This window comes from Geotrypetes seraphini, chromosome 10 (genome assembly GCF_902459505.1).
Source record: "Geotrypetes seraphini chromosome 10, aGeoSer1.1, whole genome shotgun sequence".
In the NCBI taxonomy this organism is placed as follows: domain Eukaryota; kingdom Metazoa; phylum Chordata; class Amphibia; order Gymnophiona; family Dermophiidae; genus Geotrypetes; species Geotrypetes seraphini.
The window spans coordinates 135,187,254-135,208,606 of NC_047093.1; the positions used below are offsets into that span (position 1 = coordinate 135,187,254).

The 21,353-nt window shown below is 45.1% G+C and overlaps 1 protein-coding gene across 1 annotated transcript in view; it reads left to right on the forward strand.

Annotated features, from left to right (window-relative positions):
- LOC117368323 overlaps window positions 1–19,935 on the forward strand; it is a 48,275-nt gene extending 28,340 nt beyond the window's left edge. Inside the window, exons 8-14 of the mRNA XM_033961873.1 lie at window positions 1,658–1,753; window positions 3,317–3,412; window positions 4,366–4,476; window positions 13,454–13,549; window positions 15,535–15,663; window positions 17,557–17,673; window positions 19,799–19,935. Of these exons, the coding sequence (XP_033817764.1) occupies window positions 1,658–1,753; window positions 3,317–3,412; window positions 4,366–4,476; window positions 13,454–13,549; window positions 15,535–15,663; window positions 17,557–17,673; window positions 19,799–19,917 (764 nt within the window). The 3' untranslated portion in view covers window positions 19,918–19,935. The remainder of the gene's footprint in view (window positions 1–1,657; window positions 1,754–3,316; window positions 3,413–4,365; window positions 4,477–13,453; window positions 13,550–15,534; window positions 15,664–17,556; window positions 17,674–19,798) is intronic.
- The last annotated feature ends 1,418 nt before the right edge of the window (window positions 19,936–21,353 follow it).

Sequence of the window (21,353 nt, forward strand, 5' to 3'; positions counted from 1 at the left end):
CCTGTGTTTTTAACAGGCTTCAAGTTTGAAGTTTTATTTAAAATTTGATTAAACGCTTATAAATATTTCTAAGCGATATACATCGATTAAAATGGGAGCTACGTAAAAAAACATACGTGTCGGGACATTCACAAAAACTAGACTAACTAGAAACAAGTTGGGAAAGAGGGAAGGACTACAGTTTTATACGAGAGGAAACATTTAAGGAATGAACAAAAGGAGGGTTCAGTAAAAATGAGGAAAATAAAAGTGAAGACGCACTGATGGTTAAGAAAGTATTCTGAGTGTTACTAACGCCCTAATCATAGCTTTCAAATGCATCCTTGAAAAGACTTGAGGGAACTTCTAAATCTATTTAGTGCAGTCTCCTCCCTGACCGTGAATAGGCAGAAAGTTCCAGAGCTGGGGGGCTTTGACTGAGAAAATCGTAGTGCATCTTGTGTTGATCATCTTCAACGATGGAATGGAAAGAAAGTGTTGCTCGTTTGATCTGGGTAGGGAAAAGTGAGGGGCTCAGAGTCGAGGGCAGCTTGCGGCATGAGGCTGAGCTGAAACGAGCCCTGCATAGGGGGAGCTTGGAAGGGGGCATGATGGGGGGGAGGAGGGGAAGAAACAGGTTGAAATTGGGGAAGGCAGAGTGGGTGGAAGTGGAGATGAGAAGTACGGTGGTAAGAGATCGAGAGGCCCAAGGGTGGGGAGGCACCTGGAATACTGTGTCCAGCACTGGTCACCGTACATGAAGAAGGACACGGTACTACTCGAAAGGGTCCAGAGAAGAGCAACTAAAATGGTTAAGGGGCTGGAGGAGTTTCCGTACAGCGAGGGATTAGAGAAAATGGGCCTCTTCTTCCTTGAAAAGAGGAGACTGAGAGGGGACATGATAGAAACATTCAAGGCACTGAAGGGGATAGACTTAGTAGATAAAGACAGGTTGTTCACCCTCTCCCAGGTAGGGAGAATGAGAGGGCACTCTCTAAAGTTAAAAGGGGACAGATTCTGTACAAACGTAAGGAAATTCTTCTTCACCCAGAGAGTGGTAGAAATTTGGAACGCTCTTACAGAGGCTGTTAAAGGGGAAAACACTCTCCAGGGATTCAAGTCAAAGTTGGACAAGTTCCTACTGAACCGGAACGTACTCAGGTAGGGCTGGTCTCAGTTAGGGCACTGGTCTTTGACCTAGGGGCCACCACGGGAATGGACTGCCGGGCACGATGGACCACTGGTCTGACGAAGCAGCGGCAATTCTTATGATCTATTTTATTTTCTCTTCATGTCGGTGCCCTGCTTTAACTTTGACCATCCTGCTGCCCAGGATGGAGGCATCTTTAACAAGGCAACGGCTACATTCCCCCTTCAGTTTTGTGTTTGCAGGCTTGTAGATTGATAAGCTAACTCTAAAAGGACAGCATGGCACCCCCCCCCCAATCACTTGGAATCTCATCCTTGGGTTTTGGCCAGGTACTAGTGACCTGGATTGGCCACCGTGAGAATGGGTTTCTGGGCTTGATGGACCGTTGGACTGACCCAGTAAGGCTATTCTTATGTACAACAGCTCTGGTCCTTAATATTTAGTATCCTTCCGTTCTTACTCAGAATCCATTTTTCATCTTTATCACAAAACCTCTTAAGATCTCTGATTCTTTTCTCTCTGCCCTAGACCAAGTGATCGTGGCCCCCACCATTAAACAAGAGGCAGAGGCGGAAGAATCATCATGCGTGGGGGTGTGCAGAAGCCAGGAGTGCTCCAATGCAGGTGATAGGCTGGAAAACTTCTTTAAAAATTTTTTTTTTGGGGGAAGAGTGCTCCTTCAAAGCTCCTCCATGGTCTGGGAGTCGTACTCTTGGCCTTGTCTGTGGTTGAGATCCCGGGGTAAGGGTGTGCGGAATGGCAGAAAATTATTTTGGGGTTGCTGGTGTTGAGGGGTGGAGATTATGGGTAGAAGTTGGGGCGAGAGTGCTTGTGTTGGGGAAGATGGGTGATTTGGAGGTTCAGCTTGGTCAAGAGAGGTAGAGTTCTTGGTAATGGTGAGTTGATTAGGGTGATGGTGGTGTTGGCTGGTGTGAGGGTAGATAAGAGGGTGCAATGGTCAATTAGGCTTAAACTAAATATTATCTGTGCTGGATTTGGTGGTTGGGACAAAACAATTTTATAGATTTAAAGGACCAGAGTCTTGCCATGAAGGTACTTTTAGGTAGGGGGAGGGGAAGGGTGCATTGTGTGTGTGCTGTGGCCCCAGACTTTAGGGGCAGCTTGTGAGTGGGATCAGAGCTGTGGTCCGAGCCGAGGGGAGCTGCTTAATTTTGGGGAAAGGTATAGAAATGAGAAAGAAATACAGAAGAAGAGTTAAAGGGGAATACACATCCCCCTCTATATTCGCAGGTTCGGAACTCGCGACTTTGGTTACTCACGGTTTTCATCTGGGTGACCCACCCCCATCTCCCGGACCTCTTCACTTACTTACTTTTTAAAACCTGGTGGTCTAGCAGTGAAGCAGAGCAGGAGCGAATTGGGAACAAAAATGGCTGCTGCGAGTTCCTGTGGTCTCGCGGGAACTCGCGGCCGCCATTTTTGTTCTCGGCTTTGCACGGGGCAGAAGCATAAGAAAATTGCTCCTGCCCTGCTTCACCATTAGACCACCGGGCTTTAAAAAATAAGTGTAGCGGGTCTGGGAGGCGGGCCCTAAAGTTATTCGTGATGTTTTGGTATTCGCGGGCCGACTTTGCCCCAACCCCTGCAAATATGGAGGGGGATGTGTAGTGGGGGCAGAGAAGACCAAGAACACTGGAGAACACTGGACAAACCAGCTAAGGATGAGGAGAATGGAGTTTGGGGGGTGGACGGACACAGGAAGAAAACTGGGATTCTCAAGAGGAAGTGGTGTGTGGGTAATTTGCCTTACTTGTTTCTTTTCATGCGAGCCCCTGCTCTAGGTTCAGCAATCCTGTCTCCGGCATAGAGCTGTCCTTAACAGGACCGTCATCTGACAAAACGGTGCCTGGGGCGATGGCTGCTGCTGTCCCCTCCTCCGTTTTCAGGTTCTCATTTGAACATAGAAACGTGACGGCAGAAAAAGGCCATTTGGCCCATCTAGTCTGCCCATCTGCAGTAACCATTAACTCTTTCTCTCTGATTGAGCTAAAAGGCAGCATGGTTGCCCCTCCTTCTCCAGCATGGCACCCCGAGGGGGCACCCTGTTCGTTACCCTTTACTCCTGCCAAGGTCCTTAATTCTGGGTGTTCTGGTGACGCAGTGCCATCCTTACGCAAAGTCCAGTTTACATGTCTTGACCACCTGCCTTTCTCCTCTCTGCCGTAGATCAAGCGACACTGCCCCCCAGCATTAAGAAGGAGATGGAGGACATGCAGTATACAGGTGAATGCGGAAGCTCCCCAGGGACTAATCCTAGCACAGGTGAGGAGCTGAGAACTCCTTCAGTTTTGATTTTGGGGGTGGGGGGCAAATTTGGAGCAGCTGTAAACCTCCTAGAAGTCATCCTACTGGTCTCATGCTGTTGGCGAGAGGTTTAAAATCATACAATGGACTATTTACGTCTTTGATTCCTCTATCTTTAAATAATCAGAGGTCTTCTGATTCAAGAAACTCTCAGAAATTTAAATTAACATAAGAATAGCCTTACTGAGTCAGACCAATGGGCCCAGTAGCCTAGTACCTGGCCAAAACCCAAGGAGTAACAACATCATTAGTGAAACGACAAAGGGAAGGCCCTGGCGGGGTAGGCCTTGAAGCAGCCTATTCAGAATGCAGCTGCTGCCGCCACTTTAGGCGGCCTCAGAGCAGAGGTATGTCAGGTCTCACCGGCTTGAGGGTTGCTGAATCGACGAGTCTGATTTTTTTTGGCGAATCGGGCAGCACTAGTGTCAGGGATGGAGTTAAGGAGTGTCGGGGACATTCGGGCGAGGGGGGAGGCAGGGGGCTTTCGGGGTCGATCTTAACTAGAGCTTATTTGGGGGGGGGTAGGGCTTCTATTGAGAGCATCTTTAAAAATCATTCTAGGGCTTATGTTTGGGGTAGGTCTTATTTTCGAGGCAACACGATAACACCTTGAGGAGATTTAACAGGGTTGAAGAGAGGGAGAAGAAGATGGAAAAGATATTTCTTCGCAGTGGGGTGGGGTGGGGAGGTTGAGAAAGTGAGGCTGGAGAGATCAGCGAGAAGGTGAAGGGATAAGAAGCTGGGGCGGCCTAAAAGGAGATATTGGGATTGGAGGACGGGGGGCCAGTGCTTTGCTTCTTCTTTCTTTCACCTGCATTGGAATCAGTAACCGTGTTCCAAATACAGAGATGTCCTTAATACTAGGGGCATCTTCACTCTTACCCAGAGTCTCTTTTTTTTCTCCATTCTAGGCCAAGTGATAGAGAACCCCAGCATTAAAGAGGAAGTGGAGGAGGAGGACCTATATAGAGGGGCGTGCGGAAACTCCTCTGGGACACGGAGCCAGGAGGGTCCCAGCGCAGGTGAGGCGGGGGTGTCTCTCACTTCAACCCCTTTCTTATGGGAGGGGGATCCTCGGAATCCAATCTGATCTTAGCATTTCTTACCTGCCTTATCCCTAATAAAGTCCAAAGGGAGCCGGTGAAAGAAACAGGGAAAGACAATAAACGTGGCCAGTATTCGGAAAAAGATGAGCTCCTAAATTTGTGCCCGGTTTTCAAACAAATTTTAGGAGCATAACTTTTCAGTCAAAAATTTGTCTTAATTCAGGGGCTTAAACATTTTAACCATTCCCCTTAACTGTATCCATGATATCCTGTTTGTCTGTCTTGGCTGTTTAGATTGTAAGCTCTTTGGAGCAGGGACTGTCTTCTTTGGGACTCTGTACAGCGATGCGTGCGTTTGGTAGCGCTATAGAAATAATTCATAGTAGTGGTAAAAAGAAAACCCAGCGGGACCCAACGTGGCCAGTGTTATCGGAGAGCAGAGCGCCTTCCTCAGGGATCCACAACCCCCCTCAGGAGAAACAAGTGATTTAGAAGCTCAGTTGTGCCACAAGAACTTGGTGGAAATTCGGGTTTTGCAGTCCAAATGGAAACTTGCAGATCGGAGCTTGATGGGGGAGCAGCGGCTTCAATTAGTTCAGAACCCTGCAGTCAGTTTACTGTACCACAGTTCTAAGTTTAAAGTAAACTAAACTAAGCCTTAAGCTTATATACTGCATCTTCTCTATAAACATTGAGCTCGGCACAATTTACAAAAATTAAAAAGGGAAGTACAGTGGGAGTTGAGTTGGTGGTAGGGGGAAGCGGAAATTTACATTTTTGAAAATAGCCAAGTTTTCAGATGTCTTCGGAATGGTTGGAAAGAGCCCAGCTGGGCAGGGAAATGATTCCGAACATAAGAACATAAGAAGTTGCCTCCACTGGGTCAGACCGAGGTCCATCTCGCCCAGCGGTCCGCTCCCGCGGCGGCCCACCAGGTCTGTGACCTGTGAAGTGGTTTCTGTCCACCTCTATAACCTACCTCAAGTTATATCTGTACCCTTCAATCCCCCTATCCTCCAGGAACCTATCCAAACCCTCCTTGAACCCCTGTACAGAGTTCTGGCCTATCACTTCCTCCGGAAGCGCATTCCATGTGTCCACCACCCTCTGGGTAAAAAAGAACTTCCTAGCATTTGTTCTAAACCTGTCCCCTTTCAATTTCTCCGAGTGACCCCTAGTGCTTGTGGCTCCCCGCAGTTTGAAGAATCTGTCCTTATTCACTTTCTCTATGCCCTTTAGGATTTTGAAGGTTTCTATCATGTCCCCTCTAAGTCTCCTCTTCTCTAGGGAGAACAGCCCCAGCATTTTTAACCTGTCGGCGTATGCAAAATTTTCCATACCTTTTATCAGTTTAGTCGCCCTCCTCTGCACTCCCTCGAGTATCGCCATGTCCTTCTTGAGGTACGGCGACCAGTATTGAACACAGTACTCCAGGTGCGGGCGCACCATTGCGCGATACAGCGGCATGATGACTTCCTTCGTCCTGGTTGCGATACCCTTTTTTTTTTTTTTTTCCAAAGCTCTGTAGTTTTGAAGTGAAGAGATTTCCCTAATTTTCCAACATAGGTAACGCCTTTTAGTGAAGGGAAAGTTTGATCACGTTAACGCCATTTTTAAAATCGGAGCATAATTCTTCCGGTGTCTTATCGCATTCCTTTCAAATACAATATTCTCACTCACCGTATATTATCTAGTAACCTTCATTTATAAATCGGATGCTTATCCCACGTAATTTATCACGTTCTCTCCGTTCTTTAGCACAGGGGTTACTGACAGTCCCTTCCTTAAAAGTGGTAGGTACCAGACGTCATGACATGTTTTCAATAGTGGCCCCCCAGACTTGGAACTCTTTGCCACAATACATAAAAAATGAAAAGGATCTCAGCCGTTTTAAAAACAAATTAAAAACTTTCCTTTTTAAAGATGTTTTTAATCTTTAATAGAAACACTTTTTTACTGTAGTTAAGTTATCCCTCCTTATGTTTTTTTCTTGAATGTTCCCTTTTTTCTTCTTGAAACATCTATTATGTAACTTTTCCCCTTTTTATCATTATGTGTCTTAGTTTGTCTGTGTATAAGTCGGTTTTTTATTTAGTACTTGAAATTTTTAATGTCTTTTAAAAGGATTATGTTTGTCTTAAAATGGTTAAGTGTTTGTCTGCTTATGAGTTTTGTTTTTGGCTCGTATATGATATTAGTAATTTGTTTTATAATGCTTATGTATCTTATTGTAAATCGCTTAGTAAATTATAGATAAGCGATTCATCAAATGAATAAATAAACATAAATAAACATAAACATAGTGGTCTTCCTTCTTTCTTATACAGTCTTCTGGTCCCATATTCACCACAAAGAACATTATGTTCAACTCGGCAACAGTTAGTGATTGTTCCTTCATTTCAGCAATTATTTCTTGATTTTCATAGGAATTCCTCTTAGAACATAAGAAATGGCTTCGCCGGATCAGACCCTAGGTCCATCTAGTCCGGCGACCCGCACCCGCGGAGGCCAAGCCAGGTGTTCCCTGTTGAGAAACCTTGTTTACTCGTATCCCTCAATGTGATTTACGAGAAGGTGTGCATCCAACTTGCCCTTGAATCCCGGAATGGTGGTCTCCATCACGACCTCCTCCGGGAGTGCGTTCCAAGCGTCCACCACTCGTTGTGCGAAGCAGAATTTCCTGATATTTGTCCTGGGCCTGGTGCCCCTCAGCTTCAATCCATGACCTCTTGTCCGAGTCACATTGGACAATGTGAATAACGATGTTTTTTGCTCTATTTTGTCGAATCCTTTTAATATTTTAAAAGTCTCTATCATGTCCCCTCGTAGTCTTCTCTTCTTGAGGGTGAACAGTCCCAGTTTTCCGAGGCATTCTTTGTAGCTCAAGTTCTTGATACCTTTAATTCTTTCTCCGTTATGGCTCCCACCCTTGGGAATTCCTTACCCTATTACCTCCGCATCAAAAAAAATCTTCTCTGACTTTTAAGGCGCAGTTGAAGTCATACTATTTTTCTTTGGCTTTCCGCTCTTGATCTTTTTCCTTACTTTACTTATGCTATGGATCACCCTTTCCTCTTGACTTCTTGCTTATATCTTTAATTGTTTGGGCCGAATTTCACTGTGACTTCCCTTCCCCAACCTTTTTGTTTTTATCATAACCTCCCCTTTCTTTATCCCCCCCCTTGTACCCATTTTTGTTTGTATTGGTTACTTTTTGTTTTTGTTTATTGCCTCCCTTGTTATGTCTCTAGTTTTTTTGTATTTAATATATTATTATTGTAAACTGCTTAGATTAACTGTGGTTGTATTTGCGGTATACCAAATAAATTGAAACTTGAAATTTCCACATGGAGATCGGACCCAGCTAAGGCTTCTCTGAGAGACGAGGAAGGTGCAAGGTTGCTGAAACACTGGCCGTGTTGGATCTCTCTGGGTTTTCTTTTAACCTCTGTGAATAAAAGCTGATGTAACACCTTATATCCAGAGTTAAAGTTTCTTTACGTCCCTTCCTATTTGTCTCATTGGATTTCTCATTGGGCCTGTTTCCCGTCTTTTTTTTAAAATATATGGCAGACAGGAAACAGAGGGTTGGAGTGAAGGGCCATTACTCAGACTGGCATGGGGTCACGAGCGGAGTTCCGCAGGGGTCGGTGCTGGGACCGCTCCTGTTCAATAAATTTATTAATGACCTGGAGGCGGGAACAAATTGCGAAGTTATTAAATTTGCGGATGACACCAAACTCTACCGCAGGGTTGAAACCATGGAAGACTGCGAAGATCTGCAAAGGGACCTAACGACGCTAGAAGAATGGGCCAAAAAATGGCAAATGAACTTTAATGTAGGGAAATGCAAGGTCATGCATGTAGGGAAAAAGAACCCGATGTTCAGCTACAAAATGGGAGGATCACTGCTAGGGGTAAGTAACCTTGAAAGAGACCTGGGAGTGATGGTGGACACGTCTTTAAAGGCGTCGGCACAGTGCGCCACAGCCTCAAGAAAAGCAAACAAAATGTTGGGTATCATTAAGAAGGGTATCACGACCAGGACAAAGGAGGTCATCCTGCCACTGTATCGTGCAATGGTGCGACCGCATCTGGAGTACTGTGTCCAATATTGGTCGCCGTACCTCAAAAAGGACATGGCGGTACTTGAGGGAGTCCAGAGAAGAGCAACTAAACTGATAAGAGGTATGGAAAACCTCTCATATACTGACAGACTGAAAAAGCTGGGGCTGTTCTCCCTGGAAAAGCGGAGACTTAGAGGAGACATGATAGAAACCTTCAAGATCCTGAAGGGTATAGAAAAAGTAGACAGGGACAGATTTTTCAGATTACGGGGAACCACAAGTACAAGGGGGCACTCGGAAAAATTAAAAGGAGACAGGTTTAAAACAAATGCCAGAAAGTTCTTTTTCACCCAGAGGGTGGTGGACACATGGAACGCGCTTCCGGAGGCTGTGATAGGCCGGAGCACGTTACAAGGCTTCAAAGAAGGTTTGGATAGGTTCCTAGAGGATAAAGGAATTGAAGGGTACAGATAAGAGTAGCGGTAGGTTATAGGGATAGTCTGGGACCATTGCTCAGGCAATGGGCCTGATGGGCCGCCGCGGGAGCGGACCGCTGGGCGAGATGGACCTCTGGTCTGCCTCAGCGGAGGCAACTTCTTATGTTCTTATGTTCTTATATATATAGTTTAGGCCTTCCATTTGTTTGCCTAGATTTATGAACTTAGAAACATGATGGCAGATAAAGGCCAAACCATCTAGTCTGCCCATCCTCAGTAATTGGATTCTCTAAACATGCCAATATTGGCGACCGCATAAAAAGCGGCCATCGATCTTTTTGCAGGTCCTAGTGGCTGTCTTCAGTTTGATCGGACTCCAGTATTCAATTTTGGTATCCAGACATGGTCTGGTATTGAATATGTGGGCCTAAATCTGCCCCCAGTGATCTGCCATCATAAGAACATAAGATTTGCCGCTGCTGGGTCAGACCAGTGGTCCATCATGACCAGCAGTCCGCTCACGTGGCAGCCCTTAGGTCAAAGACCTGTGCCCTATTTGAGTCTAGTCTTACCTACGTATGTTCTGGTCCAGCAGGATCTTATCCAACCTTTTCTTGAATCCCTGGAGGGTGCTTTCCCTCCTATAACAGCCTCTGGAAGAGCGTTCCAGGTTTCTACCACTCTCTGGGTGAAGAAGAACTTCCTTACGTTTGTACAGAATCTATTCCCTTTTAACTTTAGCGAGTACCCTCTCATTCTCTTCACCTTGGAGAGGGTGAACAATCTCTCTTTCTCTATTAAGTCAATTCCCTTCAATATCTTGAATGTTTTAATTTTCTCTGTTTCTGTGGTGATGGAGGAGGGTACAGATAAGAGCAGCATGCCCACTATCAGAGATCCCCATAGCCTCAAGGGAGGGGGGGGATTGAGTTGACATGACCTAGTGACAGAGCAGGTCATTGGGGAAGCTGAGTTGGTACAACAGGCTACAGAGTCGGTACAGGCTACAGAGACTAGTGTGAATCATGAAGAAGAGTAGGGGCAGGGGCCGTGGCGTAGTAAGGGGGTGGTGAGGGGTGCAGTCTGCCCTTGGGCGCCATGTTGGTGGGGGGCTGATACCCTTCCTCCTCTCCGCACCCCTCTTTCCTTCCCCCATACCTCTAGTTGAAGTTATTGTTCGCAGCGGTCAACATCATAGAAACATAGAAAATGACGGCAGAAAAGGGGCATAGCTCATCAAGTCTGCCCACTCTAATGACCCACCCCCCTAACTCTACCCTCTTAGAGATCCCACATGGGCATCCCATTTATTCTTAAAATCTGGCACGCTGCTGGCCTCGATCACCTGCACTGGAAGCTCATTCCAATGATCAACCACTCTTTCGGTGAAAAAATACTTCTGGTGTCGCCATGAAATTTCCTGCCCCTGATTTTCAGTGGATGCCCTCTTGTGGCCGAGGGTCCTTTTAAGAAAGAAAATATCATCTTCCACCTCGATATGACCGGTGATATATTTAAACGTCTCAATCATGTCTCCCCTCTCCCTATGTTCTTTGAGAGAGTATAGCCGCAATTTATTAATCCTCTCATCATACTAGAGATCCTTGAGCCCCGAGACCATCCTGGTGGCCATTCGTTGAACTGACTCGACTCTCAGTACATCTTTATGGTAATGTGGCCTCCAGTATTGTACGCAGTATTCCAGATGAGGTCTTACCATGGTTCTGTACAATGGCATTATGATCTCGGGCTTCCGGCTGCCGAAACTTCTACGTATACAACCCAACATTTGTCTAGCCTTGGATGAAGCCTTCTTCACTTGATTGGCATCGTGCTCTTTGTGACCCCCGTCGGCTCTCCCATTGATGCTACGTCCAGGTACCACGCATAGGAAGTGACGTCGGAGGGAGAGCCGACGAGGTTGCGAAGAGTACATCGCTGGCTGCCGCGAGCAACAACTTCAATTAGAGGCACGGGGGAAGGGAAAGGGGGGGTGGCGGGGGCAGAGGAGGGGCACTTCTCACCCTTGCTACGCCACTGGGCAGGGGGGCTGACTGAAAGCAGGACACAAGCCAATGAAATGTTGGCGTCTGTGTCTTGGACCAAGGGGTGAGTTGAAGAACAGTCAGAGCATTTGGGGTTGCGAGATCAGCAACAGGATGGAACCATGGTGGGCATAATACAAGGGATCTCCACCGTTTCTACACTATTTATGAAATATCTCAAAAGCAAATTACATCACTTTTCCACATAATTGCCCTGTTTGGTGATACATTTTTCCCAGCGTCCTACTAATTTCTTAATGCTGTCGGAAAAGAATGTTTTTGGTTGAGCGCAAAAATATGAAACTCTGGAAACCTTTTGAAGAACCCTCGTAGATAATAGTGTCCTGAGGGGGGGGTCCTCTGTGCTTTGAGGTGCAGTGGGCCTCCACGGATAAATTCAGCGACCTGCTGCGTAGTTGCCGCCAACTCGTCTCGTGCATTGGGTGAGAGGGGAATTCCCAAACCTCCTCTCAGTATGAGAGACTTGGCAGGCCTGTTTATATGCTTTGCAGTAGAGGTGTTCCCCGTTGGAGTGGTATTTCCTTTTTTTTTTTTTTTTTGTAAATCTTTATTGATTTTGAAACTAAAACAGTGCATTACAAACAAAAGAAAGAACAATAATTACTATATACACTATCTAGGTAACAAGTTTCAAGTTTAATATTTTTCTTGATTGATCGCTTAATCAAATTCTAAGCGATGAACATATTAAAATATAGTCAAATAGAGACAAAACATTACAGACTTTAAATAATAACATTGGGTAGATAACTAATACATTATACATTATACTCATTACATAAGGTAAGATAAGGGTTTGAAATACAATTAATAAAGAAAAGCAAAACAAAGGAAAAATACAATAGGGAAATAAATAACCACAGAGCATAATACAATAAAATAAAATCGCTGGCTTAAGAACTGTTTAATTACCGTATTTTCACGCATATAACGCGCGCGTTATACGCGTTTTTACCTACCGCGCATACCCCTCGCGCGTTATACGCGTGAGCGCGGTATACAAAAGTTTTTATACATAATATTGTGGTTTCTGCGCGCTATACCCGTGTGCGCGTTATACACGGGTGCGCGTTATCTGCGTGAAAATACGGTAAATATTAAAAGCATCTTTAAAAAGAAATGTTCCCATCCTTTCTTCATTTATTAAGAATATAACATAACATAGGACATAATATATAATAATAGAATTAAGTTACCCAAGTGTATCCATCAATAATTATTTCCCTCCCCCCAACCCCCTACCCTGGATGTGTAAAGGTAAATAAGAAAAATAAAGATAAATAACATTATTATAAATTTAGTCAGTGGGCTCCATACTGGAGTGGTATTTTCAAAACTTTTATTGTTACGTGCCATTGACTCGTGTTCAACTCCTAGCGACTTTCAAAACTACAAGCGGCCGAAGTACCCAGAGGAAAAGCAGGTGAAAATCTCTGTTTTCCCATGGATGATTCTTTGAAGGTCCACCAAGCCCAGTATCTTTTTCTCAGCAGGGGCCAATTCAGGTCACAAGTACCTTTAAGATCCTGAAAAAGTAAAATGGATTTTATGCTGCTTATTTATTAATCACCTTTTCATGAAGAGATTCACCCAATGCAGTTTACAATACATTGACTAGGAATCAGGTACTCTTAAGTATTTTCCCTATCTGTTCCGGAAGGCTCACAATCTAACTGTGATACCTGGGGCTTATCGCTGCTCCTGCCCCGTACATGAGAGGATGCTAAAATAAGTGCTCCCTGTTGGAACCCTTGAAAAAGCCTGTTTGGGCGAAATGGGTCCCGTCGGGCATACAATTGTTGGGGCAAGCAAATGATGCAAAAATAAAGGATAAGTAAAAATTTTCAACATTTGTTGATTGTCTTCATGGACTCTTGAGTTTTAGAAGAGAAAGTAATTTTACAGATTGGTGATTTAACCCTGATTGGTGAGGTCGTTCCATATTGTGGAGCTTATCCTAGGAATAAGCAAGTCCATCTTAATAATGGCTTGTGGCTTTTTGTTTAGGAAATTATCCAAACCTTTTTAAAACCCTGCTAAGCTAACTGCTTTTACCACAGTCTCTGAAAACAAATTTGGAGTTTAATTACATGTTTGTGTAAAGAAATATTTTGTCCAATTTGTTTTAAATTTAGAGTGAGTGGTAGCAGTGGAGACCTCCGTGACAGTAGGTACAGATGGAGAGCATCCCCCAACCCTGGTTTTTCAGTTTCAGTGTTTGGAAAGAGGGGCTTCTTCACTGGTCTTCAGAGGAGAGTTGACTGCTTTATGTGGATTCACCTCGGTGCTCAACCCTGCCTGCACTCCTCCATTTTTACTCAAAGTTCTTCCTGCATCTTGGTCCCAGAAATCCTGAGACTTCCCTTTCTCATTTCTGCTTTAGGCCAAACAATTGTGAACCGCAGCATTAAGCAGGAGATGGAAGAGGAGGAGTACGGAAGACCCTCAAGGACAGGCATCCAGGAGGATCCCAGCGCAGGTGAAGGACTGCTGACATGAACCTTTCTTTTGCGGAGGGGAAACACTTTAAAACACTTCAGATTCATGTTTTGACAGATTCTTCAGGCTAGCGGGGACATCAAAAACAAGAGGGCATTCAGAAAAACTGAAAGGAGACAGATTCAAGACGAATGCTAGGAAGTACTTCTTCACTCAGAGGGTGGTGGACACCTGGAATGCGCTTCCAGGAGAGGTGATAGGACAGAGCACAATAATGGGTTTCAAAAAGGGCCTGGATGACTTCTTGAAGGAGAAAGGGATTACAGGGTATAGATAGCCAATTCCATCTTTTCTTAAAATCTGGCACGCTGCTGGCCTCAATTACCTGTTGCGGAAGATTATTCCAGCGGTCAACCACCCACCAGAAAATATTTCTTCACCGAAAGGGTGGTTGACCGCTGGAATAATCTTCCACAACAGGTAATTGAGGCCAGCAGCGTGCCAGATTTTTTAAGAAAAGATGGGATTGGCATGTGTGGGATCTCTTCATGGAGGTAGTTAGGGGGTGGGCCATTAGGGTGGGCAGACTGGGTGGGCCATGGCCCTTTTCTGCCATCATGTTCTATGTTTCTATTTGGCATGTGGGATCTCTTCATGGAGGTAGTTAGGGGGTGGGCCATTAGGGTGGGCAGACTGGGTGGGCCCTGGCCCTTTTCTGCCGTCATGTTCTATGTTTCTATTTGGCATGTGGGATCTCTTCATGGAGGTAGTTAGGGGGTGGGCCATTAGGGTGGGCAGACTGGGTGGGCCATGGCCCTTTTCTGCCGTCACGTTCTATGTTTCTATTTGGCATGTGGGATCTCTTCATGGAGGTAGTTAGGGGGTGGGCCATTAGGGTGGGCAGACTGGGTGGGCCATGGCCCTTTTCTGCCGTCATGTTCTATGTTTCTATTTGGCATGTGGGATCTCTTCATGGAGGTAGTTAGGGGGTGGGCCATTAGGGTGGGCAGACTGGGTGGGCCGTGGCCCTTTTCTGCCGTCATGTTCTATGTTTCTATTTGGCATGTGGGATCTCTTCATGGAGGTAGTTAGGGGGTGGGCCATTAGGGTGGGCAGACTGGGTGGGCCGTGGCCCTTTTCTGCCGTCATGTTCTATGTTTTTATAGAGGGGTACTATACAGGGTACTTCAGGATTAAGGCATAAACAATTCAGGTGGTGGGAACTTACAGGTCAAGGACCTGGAGGGCCCCCGCGGGAGCAGGCTGCTGGGCACGATGGACCCCTGGTCTGACCCGGCAGAGGCAATACTTATGTTCTGTCAGTGGTGTGGGGGGGGGGGGGGGGGGGGGGGTTAGATCTCTGAGAGAAGCAGCAATAAAATGTGTTGGGGGTGGGGAAAGAATACACCCCTTGTGTACTGCAAGTTGACCAGCCCTTGAATACTCTCCAATGTGGTGCACATGGGGTTAAAGTCCTTGAAACTTGAGGATTAAGATCTACTCCATTCCTAGGGTTAACAGACATCCAGGAAAACCTGGACATGTCTTCTTTTTAGAGCGGACTTTCCAAAACCTGGCATTTTGCCCAGGATTTGGGAAGCCCCAACCAGTTCTGGCTGCATCTAGAGGGCCTCTGAGCATGCGCAGATGATGTCGCACACATCTGCGCGTGCTCCAGGCCCTCCAGACACGGCTGGAGTTGGTTGTAGAAGAGAGGAGGCTTGCTGAGGGTGGAACATGGCAGGACTGGGGGGTGGAGCCAGAGGCAGGATGGGGCGGGGCTGAAGGCAGAATAGGGTGGATCCAGAGACAGGATGGGGCGGGGCTGGAGGCAGAATGGGGCGGGTTTATGTGTCCAGGTTTTTCTTTTTCAAAATTTGGTAACCCTATCCATTTCTCTGGGCTGGGGAGGGGGAGGCAGCTAAATATGCTTGAAATTGTTGATGTTTTGGAGTGTAGTCCTCTGTACAAGTGTTCCTAGTTTCTCTCGTCTAATTTTTTTTTTTTTTTTGGGGGGGGGGATAGATCCGGTCCATCCTAACATCTGCTCAGAAGGTTTCAGGAGCTTGAGGAAAGAGGAAACAGCAATGAGTGAGTGTGCCCAGGCCTGGTGCGGCCTAGAAAGTGGAGAACTGGTGCCCCCTGCAGCCTACGGTGAGGCCTGAAGAGATACCGGGGGGAGGGGGCCAAAGGGTGTTTCCTCATTGTACAGACCAGTGCAGACACGCAGATGGAGCCCGAGAGACACTGGTTTGATGTCATCACCCTATGAAGGTCCTGTGCGGTCCACAGCTAACCAGTATTTCTCAGTCTCCAGCAGATGGAAGGATGTAGGTCTGTGTAGTCTGGGAGCGTTTTCAGGAGAAGTTGCCTCTGCGAGTTCAACAATTCTATGGGTCTGCCCAGTGAGATCACGAATCGAGAGGGCTTGGACTGGCAGTACTGGTTTGGTTCCTCTGGGGTAGAGAACCCAGGGTTCTATGTCCCTACCATATCTTAAGTTTTTCTTTCCCTGCCTGGTTGAACAAACCTAGGGTTTCCCTGGTACAGTTCGTCACAAACTTTTTAAGCTGTGGCACACTAATCTTGAGGCAGCGGCTGGAGGGCACCCGGAATTGCGCGGATGTCCTCCAGCCATGGCCCTGAGCCTCCTATTACCGCAGGTGGAGGGGGGGGGATGCTGCGGAAGGAGAAGTGTGGAGAAGGAGGAAAGGTGCAGGCGCCGGCTGACTACAAGACATGCCTCTCGCTGAGAGAGGCTTGTTCTGTAAGCAGTCAGCTGGTGCCTCTCTTCCTCGCCGGCATCTCGTGGCACACCTGGAATCTGCCGGGGAACAGAGTTTGCGATACACTGCCCTCAGCAGTGCCTCTCATCTGTCTCCCCTGGCACCCATTGCTCCCATGGTGAGGTCTGAAGGGATACTGGAGGCAAAAGAATGTATAGGTAACAGGCACCCATGGGGAAAATCTATAAGAGGCACCTAAAGATATGCGCTTAATAAATAAATTGGCATCTAAAGTTAGGTGCCTAACTTAATTAGTAGATTGACTTCAATTAGGAGCTTCAACAAGGTCATAATTGAAAAAAACTATAAAAATTAATTGGGTGATAGGCACGATTCTGCAAAAGATAGGCCCCTATCTCATGGCGTGTTATCTCCAAAGTAGGCGTGTTTAGGGGCAGAGAAAGACTTAGGCATCGCTAGGCACAATTCTCTAAAGGACTTAGGCGCCTATAAAGTAGGCCTTTAAAACTTTGGCCTAGATTACAGGCACCTAAGTTTGTTAAGCACGATTCTGTAATAGGCGCTTATCTTTTTAGACGCCATTTAAAAAATTCCCCTCCTAAGGGACTGATTGTATCAAATGTAGATGGGAAGGAAGTTTTGTTCTGGGACAAGCTGTACTGAATAATCATATTCGATTCGGCCCTGAATTCATTGTTCGTACTTAGCTGAATAATGATTTAAATCTGAATAATCCTGGTGCTTTACTGTGCTTAATCCTACTGAAATAAACACTTGATCTCTGATTTCACATTGCTCCTTTTTATATTTGTTATGTTAAAGCTCAATGCCCATTATTTTATTCAGCCGAATAATTTTTATTATTTGTATTTTGGCCAAATAGTAAAAGAAGCTTCTGGTACGCCTTTAGTGTCTTCACATTGACCCTTAGAAACAACTCTTGGAATTCTGCCTTGTCCAAGTAAATCACCTCCTGAGTCAGACCAGGAGTAAACCCTGTTGGTGCTGTAAAGCCTTTGTGTATTTTTTTTTAGAGAGCGCCCCCTTATGAGGGAACCCCGGGAGAGTCTGAATCTTCGCCCCCCCAAAACAGGAACATTTGCTTAAGAAATTGCACCCTCCTACCCACCCCAGCTTCCAAGAGGAGCTTCGTTGTGTAGAATGGAGGTGGAAAAGGAAGAAGGGTGATTAGTAGGTTGTCATGGGTCAGCTCCCAGTGGTGTTGGTAGGGGCATAAGCTCGTATATAAATTAGTCCTTGAGGCTAGACCTGAAGAGTTTTTGCTGCTGTTGTGTAACAGGTGCGGCAGACACACCGACTCTCCATGTGTTCTTGGCAAATCAGGCGCAGGAGACGTATTTCTGGAGCGAAGAGGACTTCCGACGGGGAGATGATGGCTACCAGAGCTGCACCACAGGTGAGGGGGAAGAGCTTTTTCTAAGGGGAGCAGAAACTAAGGCCACAGATGAAAGGAAATAAACATGTCTCTCCTTCACTCTTTGGATCCACTTGACGCTCTGGAAATAACAAATATTAATTCAAAGCTAGACAAGATCACAACATGGCTCCACAAAAACCACTTATCACTCAACTCACAGAAATCTAGAGCTCTACTGCTCACAAATAATGATATTCAAAACCTTATCTTTCTAATATCTCTCTAATACACCCATACATCTATCACCAACAGTAAAGATCCTGGGCATAGTCTTTGACCCCATACTGACCTTTCAATCTCAGATTTCATCCATCATTGTCTCTACAATTCGTTAGATATCAGGTCTCCTACACCCTTCCGCACTCAACATCCTAATTCACTCACTGGTAATCAGTCACATTTACTGCGACTTGCTCTACTACAGTATTAGATCCAAAGACCTCCAGCAACTCCAATTTAATTAAAAATACATCCATCAAATTTATAATGATTAGGAAAAGATATGATCACGTGACTTCCCTTCCAAAAGCAGCTCATTGGCTTCCTGCACAACATCTAACTCATAAAATTCTAGTCTTACAAAACACATCAATCTCGCTCCCCCCCTCCTACCTGGACATCTTTTTAATCCCTACATAACCTCTGTTCCCTCCAGCAAAACCTACTAGTCATCCCATCCCCAGGGCATATCACCTATGACACAACCAGGAATAGTATTTTATGAGAGCGTTGGGCCTCACCCTTTGGAACGCCCTTCCCAGTAACTTAAGGTTAGAATCTTCTATTGATAGGTTTAAATTGTTACTAAGAACTTCCCAAAGCGCCTTCAACTACACTCAGTCCTCATCAGGGAGCTACCCTGCAGGCTTGCTCAGCTTATCTATCTCTTTGCTTCCACGCTATCCTGTCCTATCAAATTATTTTATTCTACTTTCCTTTAACCTTTCAATTTTTTGCTCTCCATACCCCTCTCTACTGTCTATGGACACTTTAATGTACACTTCCTAGAAATGTGGTACATCAAGCTTAAATAAAACTTGAAATGTACTATCTAAGCATGCTAAGTTTTATTTTACTTCCATATAGAAATCCTTTGTGTTTATCTCAACGCATTTTTCAATTCTTTTATTGTTTTTGTCTCCACCACCTTCCTCAGGAGGGCATTCCAGGCATCCACCACCCTCTCCATGAAGAGGAATGTCCTGATATTACTCTTAAGGTGCCCTCCACCCCCCACAATCTCAGTTCATGTTGTTCTACCACTTTTCCCTCTCAGTGCCTCAACTGTTCCATAGGTTGAGCCGCCTCTGGGTGTCATGATCTTTTTTGTTAAAATTGGGTTATCCAGCTATGAAGAAGGTTTAATTGAAACAAATTCTGGAATATTCTTTTTCTTACCAAAGGGGCTAGAGTTTGGAATGACAGCCCTTTACAAACTGGATTAATTTCTTCTTATATATTGTTTTGTAAAGCTTTGAAAACATACCTACTTTCTAAATTCTTGAAAATTTAACGAGTAGTGTTTAAACGGGTGTTATTTTGTTTTATAATGTAATTATTCACTGATGTTAATTGATTCTTAAATTGTAAACCACCTTGAATCCTTGTAAAGCCAGGTAGCATTTTAATCACTGGAATAGAATAGTTTCTTGGGGTTGTGTTGATATAGCCTCATCACAGATACTCACTGTTGGCTTCTGACGAGAGATCTGTTTTTAGGTTACCTCTTTGAGTCTCTTTGAATCTATTGAGCATGTGGGTTAAACTGCATGTAAAACACATACAGCTCTTAGGATGATTCTACCAGGAAAACATAAAAGACTTCCTGTTCTATGATTATATCACTTCCTGGAAGAACCATCCAGAGCTTTGCATTCTGTTGGCATTCAGGTTTTCAGTTTCTCACTAAGGGCCATACTGGTAGTATTTTGATTGGCCATCGCTATGGGGGGGGGATTTCTTTCCACCCTGAGTAAAGTGGCAGCAACCTAGGCACATCTCATGACAGAGGTCCCAGGGTTGTTTGGATTCCATCTCCTGGGAACAGGGAGTCAACCAAACTGTATCTTGAAGTTTTATCCTTTCTGTTTTTGAATGTTCATAGGACGGCAGGTGACAGCGGGCAGATCAGAGGCCTGGGCTTCACGGTCTAGAAGAAAGAGCGCACATCTGATTCTGAAGCACCCATCCCTAACTAGTTCAACAGAGCTGCTCCCAGAATGAGTCTCGCTCGTCTTCACCCAAAATACACCATGGTGTCTTCTCAGCAGGGTTTGAGGCTTCTGAAGCGTTGACTCCCGCCCCTGTGCCACAGCCATGAACCTATTTGGGGGGGGGGGGGGGGAGGTGGAGCGTTGGAGAGGGGAAGTTCTCAGCTCTGCATTGTCAACAAACTTCCTAGGAGGATACAGTTTTGTTTTTTGGGTTGACATTCTCGTTGTACACCGCCTTGGGGGTGAATTTCTTCCAAAAGGCAGTAACTAGATCGTAATGAAGAAATAAAGAGTTAGCTAGAGATTAGTAATGTTTACAGCTGTTGTAGCCATCAAAGGACTTGACTCAGCTGCACCTCTGAATCTTTTTTTTTTTTTTCTAATGTTTAGATTGTTCTCTCTTGAGAATTAATAAACTATTTTCCACGTTTCTCTGTTCTTGCTCTGGCCTAAAAAAAAAAAAAAAAGATTGATGTGCAAATTTCCAGGTTGAAGTCGGCATTTACTTTTATTACATCCAGAACCTGTCAGCTCCTGCTTTTCTCCTGGAAACTTCCAGGTTCATATTAGAGAATGACACGTAGACAAATTTTCCCCGTCCTGTCCCTACCCCATTCCTGTAAGCTCTTTCTTAACTGAACAAGCCTCAAACACTTATAATTTTAATGTGTTTGAGGCTTGTGCAGATGAAGACGGAGCTTGCAGGGATGGGAAACTGAGTTCCCACGGGGACGGTGAAAATTTGTCTCCCTGTCATTCTCTAGTCCATATTCAAAGCAATTTTACGGAGTAGAAATAGCTTCTGGCCGATTCAACCAATTGTTTGGGACTAAGCACTAACTTTCAGTGGCCCTTAACCAGTTTACTGCCGCTGAAAATCTCCAGCTAGCGTCTGTCTCTCAAAAGCAACTGTTTTGGGTGTATTCCCAAGGGGTAGGGGTACCATATGGCTCCAGAAAAAGTCATATGCCACACAAAATGATATTCAAAGTTTCTAGTACCAGAAACTACGTGCTCTTACTCTTCACTACAGGACAGCAGAAGAGACCTCAGTGTTTCTCAGGAATATCCTGTGAAACTATCTATGGCAATAAATATATTGTCATAGAGAAATACATCCCTGGTCTCAGCTATTTCCACTGCCTGCTAGAACTTCCTTCTCACTTATTATCTTTCTTTTGTTATTCAAAATATTGATCAAAATATAGAGAAGAGAAAGCACTTATCTTAATTGTTTCTTCTGGTAGTGTAAAATCACCGCAGAATGCAGTTTAAGAAAAAGCGAGGTAGAATAATTATCTCGTTTGAGGAAGTCGATCTCATTTATGAGGAAATCATTGAAGCAGTAGCTCGTTCCTTAAAAATAATCCCCTGATTAAGCCGTAGGGCGAAACAGGGCCTGTCGGGATATCATTGAAAGCAAGAGGTTGACTCTGGAAAAGGAGA